The 10,790-nt window shown below is 38.7% G+C and overlaps 1 protein-coding gene across 1 annotated transcript; it reads right to left on the bottom strand.

Moving 5' to 3' along the window:
- Positions 1-4,726: 4,726 nt before the first annotated feature.
- On the bottom strand, positions 4,727-7,247 carry LOC143637232 (putative F-box/FBD/LRR-repeat protein At3g59240). Its single transcript, XM_077104679.1, has 3 exons — positions 7,218-7,247; positions 5,167-5,313; positions 4,727-5,002 (listed from the first exon to the last, which is right to left on the bottom strand). Exons 1-3 carry the CDS (start codon positions 7,245-7,247, stop codon positions 4,727-4,729), a joined length of 453 nt encoding a protein of 150 aa, XP_076960794.1.
- Positions 7,248-10,790: the final 3,543 nt, after the last annotated feature.

Below are 10,790 nucleotides of genomic sequence, written 5' to 3'. Positions count from 1 at the left end.
TAACATATAAGTCATACATGGCATACACTTACCATTTTAAGGTAAGTGTATTAACTATCACATCGAGTATGAACACAACCCCGAAAACATAACAAGGAAATGAGGCTAGAAACTCACCTGAATGCGGTTACGTTCACCGTTAATCGTTATTCCCTTCTTGAGCTGTGCACGGCTAACTGTATAATATTTACATGTATCAATTAACTATCACTACTCATATCGTATTTCTATCTTTATATAACCCACGACGAATTAAGCCTAATTCGTTAGCTAATTCGTTACTTTCATATTCTAGTTCGTTAACTGATTCGTCGTCTAAACATCATCTGGTTCATCCTCTGATTCGTTATCATTCCATGGAGAACTAGTGGGTAACGAATCACTTGATTCGTCATCTTAGCATAACGAAGTGGACGATCTAATTCGTTATTTTGTCTTAATGAATGGTTGAACTAATTCGTTATCTGGTCATAACAAATGGATTGGCTAATTCGTTATCTTATCATAACGAACTGCCTCCATCTTATCCAGACTTTGACTCACGGTCAAAGTCAAAATTGCCAAGAACACGAATCGGTCAACAGTTACCCAATCTGCAATTAAACCTTCGTTTCTTAACCAAATAACCCGATTTAGGTATCAACGGATTCGGAATTGCAGCGCCTACAAACCCTAACCATCAAACCGGCCAAACATCAATGTTTAAGGGGTGCGATTTAGGCCTATAGGTTACGGGTTCTTTTAGGTTATCAATTAACCTATCAAATGCTAATCCATTTCAGTAATGTTTGTTTGGTTAGATTCGTTTTCAACATACTAACACAGATATGTGATTATCTAAATGAATCCGGACCTAAATGAACGATTTCTAGTTATAAACGTACCTTAAACGAGTCGAACTACGAACACGAGCTGGTCTTTGATGTTGTTTTGGTTCTTCACAACGACCTAGCACCAACAAGCTCGGGTTTTCGCCTTCGGATCTTGGTTCGGGTTATAGGATGATGTGTGTGTTTTTGGAAGGTGTAGGCTAAGGTGTAGAGATGGATGAAAATGGAAAGGTTTAGGGTTTAAGGGGTATTTATACTCCCTTAAGCCCATGGACCTAAGGCCCATTCCATCTTATATTCCATCTTCTAAAGTTCAAGCCCAACCGTGTACAGTTTATTATCTAAACCGATAAACGACACAATATAAAATAAACGACATTTATTTTATTATTATAATCAAAAGTAGGATGTTACATCTATGTTTATATTTATACATTTATTTATAAATAAAAACACAAAAATTTAAAACGGGTCGGATTTTCGGGTTTGAAAAGTAACGAATGTTACAGAGCCGAAAGCACACAGTCGTAGATTAAAAGGAGTTCCTGGAGATCAAAACCAAGATATTAAGGACCAAGATGGTTGTGAAAGACAATGTGGTCAAGATCGTGGGTCAAATCAAACATGTCAAATGAGACAAGTTTAAAGTCAAAGGCTAGCTATTTTGAGGCAAAAATTAAAGGGTGATTGTTGGACGTAATTTCGGACTTCAAGCACAAGTCGGTGAACTTGAGAGAACAATAATGACAAGTCGGTCATAGTTGGTTATGTTTCATAATTACAACATCTTTCCTAGTTGTTATGTAATTGCAATAGGTAATGTCTTGGCTAGCAAGTTATGTTAGTATATATAAACCAAGTCATGGTTAGACATTATAGAATTTGTGAGATACAACCGAGTTAGGATTCATCTAGAGACACACACGATATGCAACCAAGTTAGGGTTCATCAAGAACACACGAGATGCAATCAAGTTAGTTTGTGTTTGTTATCGATCGGGATTTGATAGAAATACGAACTATGGGTGTGCCCATTTCTTTATGTATGCCCCGTTACCGGTGCCTCACGTTAGACATTGGATTTACTCATAAACACAGTTCTAAATATCATAGTTAAATAAAACTTTCGCGGAATATTTAATCTTCAATAGACATTTCAAATCATTACAAAAACTTGTCTCCGTTAACATCTTTTGTCTTTTAAACATAAACATCATTTAAATAAAAACGTCACAGGTCTTCAGATGCCAGCTTCTTATACTTTCACCATGTGCCCTCCTCAAGCTAGCTGCCTCATCCTACTCACCTGCGTGCATACTAAAAGTCAGCTACCTTAAGTGAGTCATAGTTAATCAAGTAACATACAATACTTACACATACTTATACATACGCATCCGAAGATACATATTATATACTTAACCTGCTTATTTTTACTTTCGTACATACATGAGTACATATGACGAATTATCGCGTGTGTGCGACTAGTTACCTCTCTTCCGTGGACCTGATTGATTATCACTGATGAAGTAACTAACCTCGTCACGACGATACATCGGATCTCTCTAACTCCTGGAATCATGGCTCTGGTCGTATTCAATTATGCGTGAAGACTCTCGCGCAACTGGGCAATCTTTGTCATGACCTCTCCTTCCGATTTCTTCCTAAGAGAATCTCCCAGTCCGGAGACTCTCACGCATCTGGCTCCTCCGTACTGTTGGAGGGGGGGGGGGAGATGGATATCATAGAGGAATCTCATCATAAATTAAGGTACGAGCACGAATTCGTTCTTCACGAATCATGCGTTCGTATTCAGCTAGAGCTCTCTCTTGTTGTAGGCGCAACCATTCTTCAGGAGACTAGGAGACTGAACATCTTCAGATATGAGGTTATGACGATGAAGTCTCACCGGAGCAGAATTACCAGATCCGTCTTCTAGATCTGGCTCTGGGTTATTTCAGCTAGTTTCTATCGTTACGTGTCCTAAATCACCTGGAGTTGGACCTCCTGGTGCGATGACATCGGTAGAACGTCTAGTTACCGCTGGAGTTTCCGTCGACCCTTGAAGAGATTGGCTCATATCATTCAGAATAACAAAAACTTTTACGATTCTAGCACAAGCACGGATGACGCCAATGAAGAAACACGAATCTAATCCCTAAGGAGTTAGATCAATGTTTCTATAGGATTCGGGTCAAACAATTACCAAACTAACAATACAAGCTCAATCTTCCAAGTCCAATGACAGAACCCTGCAAAACAACCACCGTGAGATCGTTACGGGAAGGACAAGAGGGGGTCTTTCCGTAACCACCCTCCAGCGTGAGAATAAGTACCGTTCTAGAGAGAAAAGTACTTGAAGCATTTAGAGTAATTAATTCGTGGAGAGTGAATGAATACCTTGTGAAGATGATGAAAGTATTTATAGCCGAAGGGTTTGTGGAATATTATTGGTCCAGCTGTCCTTTTCCAGAAAATGTTTTTTTAACAACCTAGACACGTGTCCTCATATGATAGGACGATCTCAATTGCCATGTGCACGGTTATAACAAACTCCCTACCTGTCCTTTTCTAATTGGTTGTTGCATCACGTGCTTCCTAAGGATAGATCCTTGTAAATCTTCTAGATGGAAGTTAGTTAATTACAGCTGTTCATCTGACGTCACCTTCTAGTCACCTTCGCGGGTGGGAATAATACCATGCCGATGAGTTCTGAGGACGTCTGAGTCACTCCGCAAATAGTCTCTGGATTTTATTCTTATTCTTCCTCTGACTTAAGTTTATGCGGGTGGCTAAAATGTTCCGCGGGTGACATTTGAGGGAGTCCTCTTCCACCCGCGGATACTCTTTATGGGTATTTGGGTCGTTTTGCTATCCTACCTCTATATATGTGAATATTTAAAAAGGATTGTAGATTTCCCATTACCTATTTACAATCATATCTAATATTTGCCTAAGTCGACTATGCTTATAGTTTATCTTTTCTTATTTTGAGAAGGGATATCTACACATATCTCCCTGTGAGAAGCGGTAGTGTTACGACTAAAGGAATTGTTATGAGACTTCTAATTTAGGTGATGATGTTGAAAACTATTGCGAAAACGTGACACAAAATCTATCTGATCTTATTTTATACTGTATCATAATCTCTTCAAACATACCAAATTACATGTGTTTGCAAATTTGTTGAGAAACTTGGTAGTGGTATTTACTTGTTGATGGTATTTTCGTGCTTCTTCACAAACCGTCTTAATTATTAGCTCTATTTGTATAGGTTTTCTTCAAACAATTAATTCTCATGCGTATGTTCATGTAAAAAGGAAACAAAGCATAGGAAGAACCCTGATGTTTGACAGATGTTTTGATGTATAATTCCGTTGATACGCTAAAACTGATCCAGGACACTACTTGTTAGCATCGATGGCTTCTCAAAAATACGTCCATACTTTTTTGAAAATTTCCAAATTTAAAAATACTTCATTTTAATTAACCCAGTATGCTTTTTAATTAATTAATGTACACTGTATACTTATTGGGTATAAACTAGGACCAACCATGTTTAAATCGATTAACTTTTCAGGGAGGTAACATTTCTTTTCCAGTCCGTTTCGGTTGTGAATGCAATACTTTCCAACCGCCAGTAAATATACATAGTGCACCTAAATGAACCATCTATGTCTACTGGTGGTCCGAAAAGGGAGGTACATTAAAACAACCCAACATGGATACAACACAAGTCTGTTTCCTATATATAAGCCATAAGAGCATCAACTACACAAAATTACCAATTATACAAATCAAGAAACAAAAGAGTTGAAATAAAAAGAGTCAAGTTTGCTAAGATTCAATACGATCACTGAGATGACTTTAGATATGAATTCTTTGAGAATTACCATCCGTTAAACAAACTGAATCTGGCACGATTTGGATCCACGAGGTATCTTCAATACCTGTTCACGCTTCCTTGTGTCGATTGTATGGGCGTTCATTGTCAAAATCTCCAAATTATTTGCGTGCTTCAAAAGATACCTCAATAACTTAAACTGTTGTGGTGATATAGCTTCCTGATTATCAGTTATAATTTCCTTTATCTTAAAGCATAAACAAGCCGGTGCCTCGGCTGGCTGGTTCCACCTCATGTTTAAGGCTTGTGCATCCGTGCAAGGTACAAACACCTAAAGATCGGATGAGCACAAAGAAAACGTTACATGTTTCCATTCAACCTCTAAAATGGCAGAAATTATAAGGATCATAATGAACAATAGAACCGATATTCATAAGCCAGTGAGTTAGCTTTGTAATTAAGGAAGTAATTGGGAATTGGGACGCGTAAACTTACATCTGAAAAGGTAATATGCTCAAGATTAGGCATGTTATTTAAGAGGAACGGAAGTATTCTCCAGCCTAAAGTAGCTTTGATCCCAATCACAAACTTAACCAGCTTAGGGAATGTGGGGATGTTAAAACCATGGAGTTTGGAAAGAGCCTGCATAAACCAAATAGTATTAGTGATGTTAAAACCGATTTCCTTAGCGTTCGGTACGCAATCGTATTGCGTTTCGGCACAGTGCGTACCAATACGCAATTCGCGCTACTTGGAGCATATTCGGTAACTATGGTTCATACAAATACGATCGTCCTATGCTTTTCTTCGAATGCTTCACTGCTGCGGTCCATTCTCCTTATTTTTTCAATCGATTGCTGTCCAATCACATTTAACACACCTTCTGTTGAAAACGGCCAAGTAGATACTCCCTCTTCTCGGAAACGTACTATGACAAATCACAATTCTTTGTTTTTTCCTTCAGCCGTTACATTCTTCTCCTCCCCTGTGCTTGTTTCCTCATTGTTTTCCAACAAATTTATAGAAGCAGTAGGTTTTATTCTTCACCTACTAGCTTTAATTCTCTACCTTGGCAGCTTGGTTTTATCTATCTTTTCATTTTTCGATGAAGGCCTTTGACTTTTGAGGTTGTTGTTTGCTATATATAATTTCTTCTCAATGGCGGACCCAAAATTTTTTCTCACGCGGACAAATTTTTCTTTTTAATATATACTTAGTTATATACATAATTTATTTCGGTTTGGTTGGGCCTTTCGGGTCAGGTTAAATCGGTATATAATTTTTTATTGGCCCTATTTAACTGTTCCGACTTGGTCAGGTCATATAAAAAAACAAAATATCAGATAACAAAAGAAAGTATGTAATACTGTTTTATAAAAAATGCATAATTAAAATACAATGTCTATAGTTCTCTATGAGTTTTCAAATTTTCAAATCTAACCATTACATTATCTACTTTAACATTTTTAAAAAAGTGTTTTATCAATAAACAAATACAACGTACCATCACTTAAATTTTTATCACTCATCCGCAAATCAGACTTCACGTAATTCACTGCCGAAAAACATCTTCCAGCGTGTGTGTTTGTGACAGGCAATACGAGAGCTGACTTTAATAAATGATATACCAATGCAAATGAATGGTGTTTCTCTGTTTGAACCATCAATTAAACAAGACTTGTTAGACCATTTAAGTTTACAAATCGTTTACCTCCTTTTAGAAAATTAGAATTGGGTTGGGTGTTGGGCTGAAAATTGGGTAGAGTTTAAATAAGTTGGATTTGCTTAATTGGGTTCAATGTTAGACTTAAAATTGAAAAACTATTGATATTACATTTATATAATTATATTTGTAAAAGTTGTCATTTATTATGGTCGATCTCAAACTTTCGTAGGGGTCGTCTCGAAATTTCACATGAGGCGGGTCAAATTTTCAAAAGGGTTGGCCGGAATTTCTACACCATATTAATACTAATTTTTTTCATAGGGGACGGCGGACCCTCTAACTTAAGTGTAGGTCCTGCTAATGGTCCTTCTCCGCAAACAAATTCACCTACCTTCTTCGTGTCTATTTCCTTAATCAATTCTAGACCATTGCCTTCACTGAATCCTTCCCCGTATTAACAATATGACAATCAAATAATATTCCAGGACGTTAAGTTGTTTAAATTCAAAATAGTGAGAATATTCTAAAGGATCATTCTAGTCAAGGGTTGTTATAGTCTCCAAGTTTATCCCTTTAATTTAGCCTGTAAATGTGTATTCTTTACTATATGTATCCTTGTACCAATTATTCAATCAAGGAAATTAATATATAAATACTTCTCCTCATATGGTAATCAGAGCCTACATGCTCTAAAGAGTACAACGATCCACATCTTATTTTCTTTCTTAAGTCTCCATCCATGGCTTCTTCCACTACAACCCTCATTACCGTCACCGCCTCCTCCCACTTTATTAGTCAAACTAACCTCTCAAAACTACTCTATTTGGAGACGTCATGTGCAGTCCACCCTAATTGGCTTAGGCCTGGACGAATTTCTTACCGGAGCCATTCCGGCTTCAGCAAAAACCATCACGGACAATACGACCGTCAAAACCAATCCAGCTATACAACCTGGTTTCGTCAAGATCAGGTTATCTTTAGTGCCCTCCTCGGGCTTCTGATGAAATCCAGCCAATCATCGCATCTGCATCCACTGCCGCCGAGGCTTGTGAGTGCCTAACATCTAGCTTTGCAAGCAAGTCACGCTCTAGAATCATCTCTTTAAAGTCCAAACTCGCAAAGAACCCCAAAAGAACTCGACCCATCTCTGAATTCTTGAATGAGATGCTGTCCATTGCTGATGAATTGGCTCTTGTTCAAAGCCCGATTCATGAAGAAGATCTGCTGGTTCATATTCTCAACCAACTTGGTGAAGAATATAACACAATCATTGCTGCTCTCAAGGTACGAGAACAACCAATCTCCTATCCAGAGTTGTTTGACAAAATCGTGGACTTTGATAGATCTCTAAAGGAAGTTGTGTCTGGTACCTCTCTTCTTGCCACCGCCAATGCAACCCAGCGTCAACAAGGTCGGTCTTCATTTAGAGCTGAGCCACAAAATTGCAACAACCGAAATCAATCCCAAAAGCCATATCGGTCTAACCGAAACATGTCGGCTTCATCCGGCACTCTCGCAACAACCGTTTTGCAATTTCTGCAATATTCATGCGTGACTGCCGGAAGCTTGCTAAGTTCTTGCAAGACAATCAAATCTCCTTTCACAACAACTCTTCTACTCCCGTTGCTAACGCCACCGCCGCTGCTCCAACTCTTCAAAGGTGGATGATGGGCAGTGGTGCCTCTCACCACCTCACCTCATGTCCCGCCACCCTCACATATGTTTCTGAATATGGTGGTCCCGTTGAAATCGTTTTGGGAAATGGTACGGGTCTTTCTATATCTCACGTTGGTTCCACAAAAATTTCCATAAAATCACAACCATTACACTTACCTGATATTTCCCAATATGCGTAACAATTTAATTTCAGTTGATAAATTATGTCGGACTAATCAAGTTTCGGTTGAATTTTTTCCTTTTCATTTTTTTGTGAAGGATCTCAAAACGAGGGCGCCCATCCTGCGGGGGGAGAACATCAATGATGTCTACTGTAACATCACGTAAATTTCGGGCAAAAAATGTCAAGTTTCAAAAGTTAAGGGTTCAAATCCGTCAATTCTAAACTCAAGGGGTTAAAATGAAAATTCTAAATTTCCTGATCCATCGCGCTACGCGATGGATCAGAAGGCAGCCCCATCGCGTACCGCGATGGGGTATCTTACACGCAGTGACACGTGTGCCTCGTGGCACACGGTGGCAAGGCCTGCCACCACGTGGCAACACGTCCGCCACGTGGCTCGGCGCCTTCCACGTGGCAAGGCTACTCATTGACTCATCAGGCCTACATCGCGGTACGCGACGGGCCAACCAAGGGACCCATCACGTACCGCGATGGGACCCAAAATCAGCCCTATAAATAGCGGCCATGGGATCTTCCCAAACTCACACCAAAATTCAGTTTACCTCTCTCACTACTATCTCTCTATACACCTCGAAATACGTGCCAATGATCCATCTCGATAAACGTGCTATACCTCGATAAACGTGTCAATCCCCGACAAGGAGAAGGTGCTGACCCGACGTCCCGACGTTTACCTCGAAGTGCGTGCCGAAGAGTGTTGGTGTCTCGAAAAGCGTGCCAAGTGAGTTTGCAAGGAAGAAGTGTTGATTAAGCGGCGTCGAAGTGCTGCCCAAGTATTTAGGGTATTGCCAAAGCCAAGCAAGGTAGGCATAATGCCCGACCAAAATAATATTAAAATATTATAAAGGCTTAATGCCTAAGTCGGAATTATACTCGATGAATATAAAAAGAGAAAATAAATAACAAAGAAAAGAAAATAAATATATATATGAGTATATATATATAAGTATAAAATTATTCTTTGTTATAGAATAAATTATTTAAGTATTATGAATATGCTTAAATAATAAAAGAAATACGTTTCTTAAAGAAGAAGAAACGCCGGGTTTTTATATATAAACTAAAGGTTTATAAAGAATACTTTTTAACTAAAGGTTTTAAAGTAAAAGAAATAATGAACTAAAGGTTCATCGAGATGATAAGACTAAAGGTCTTAAGCCAGATCGTGTATCCGACTAATAAATGTTATAATCGTACTATAGGTGCGAGATAGCGAAGGAAAGACTAACGGATGGTGTTGGAAGCCGATCCCATTGATAAGGTGAATACGCCTCACTTTTACAAACTTGTTTTCAAACAAACAAACATGTTATGTGTAAAACTTTACATGAGGCTACGTGTCTCTAAAAACATTATAAATAAGAGTATAAGCCAGCCCTCAGGCTATGGTATACGTTTGTCTGGATCCTTACATATGTGGAACGTGGTGGGCACATCGCACCACGCTTGGTCACGACCTCCAGCCACGATGGGCTGGACCTAAGTTACGTCCAAGTGGGGAATGACCATGTGTATATTTATGGTACCTAAGTTATGTCATAAACGCTGCGGTGTTTCGCTGAGGTGACCTAGTGCAGAGACTCGAGTTTATGATGATTGTTTTAACTTGATTATTCCTAAGCCAAGATGGGCCGAGACTTACGTGGTCTCGAGGGGTGATTTAAGTAAAGAAAATATTTTTAGCGTCAGCATATTCACCAGCATTCGTTGCTGACGTATTTTATTTAACATTATGCAGGTAATCAGGAATAGAGCTTGCAAGACAAAGAAGCTCAAGAATCTGATGGCTTGGATAATTTTGTGTAAATATAAAATATGGTGGTTTTGTAAAACATATAAACAAGTAAACTTAAAACGAGACTTTCGTCTCGTCTTTTGTATTGTAAATATTTATAATATCGATCCTTTGTTTTTATAAATCTTCCGCTAAAACCCGTAACTCTGATTTAATTACAAATATGGTACCAACTATGGTTCACACTCCTAGGCCTAGAATGGGGGTGTGACAGGTTGGTATCAGAGCCATCGATCTTAGCGAATTGGGTATCATAAAACAATACCCAAGCTTCAATTCAAGCATAGGAAGTATTTACTTGTTTATTTGAATAGGGATAAGATTGGTTGGTAACACTTTCTTTCCCTCCCTCAATCTAAACCACCTATCAAAGATGTCTTATGAGAAGTTAATGGAATATTATGACAAGGAAGCAAGAAGAGCAAGGAAATATTACAAATTTCCACAAGGCATCATGAGTAAAGACTACTTCGAGTCATTTTTCAATTCCAACGAGGAACACAATCAAAATCCCAATCCAAGTCCAATCTACCACCTTGACAACACTCCACACGAAGTATATCAACCACCAAGGCATTCAAGCTATCATCCGTCAAGTCTACCTATGTACCAATCATCGGAAGTTCCTACATATTACCCATCGGAGATCCCAACTTATCAACCTTCGGAGATACCACAACAATTCCCGACCGGATATGTACCACCAAATCCGCATCCTTCGTATGCTTTCCTCTCAAACTTACCAATAAAGGAGGAACCAAAATATTCTTCATCTGACTGGATGCAATGCCACTCCG

Source organism: Bidens hawaiensis, unplaced genomic scaffold (assembly GCF_021521415.1).
Source record: "Bidens hawaiensis isolate Kalapana, Puna unplaced genomic scaffold, B.hawaiensis_p1.1 tig00008152_1, whole genome shotgun sequence".
NCBI classification, from domain to species: domain Eukaryota; kingdom Viridiplantae; phylum Streptophyta; class Magnoliopsida; order Asterales; family Asteraceae; genus Bidens; species Bidens hawaiensis.
This window is presented reverse-complemented; position numbering and strand designations above follow the sequence as displayed.

Coding starts and splice junctions, on each gene's coding strand:
- LOC143637232 (XM_077104679.1), bottom strand. CDS start 7,247: ATGGTTTTTGCTGAAGCCGGAATGGCTCCG. Junction 5,314..7,217: donor CTGAAGCCGGAATGGCTCCG/GTAAGAAATTCG, acceptor TGGTTTATGCAG/GCTCTTTCCAAACTCCATGG. Junction 5,003..5,166: donor AGCATATTACCTTTTCAGAT/GTAAGTTTACGC, acceptor TCCGATCTTTAG/GTGTTTGTACCTTGCACGGA.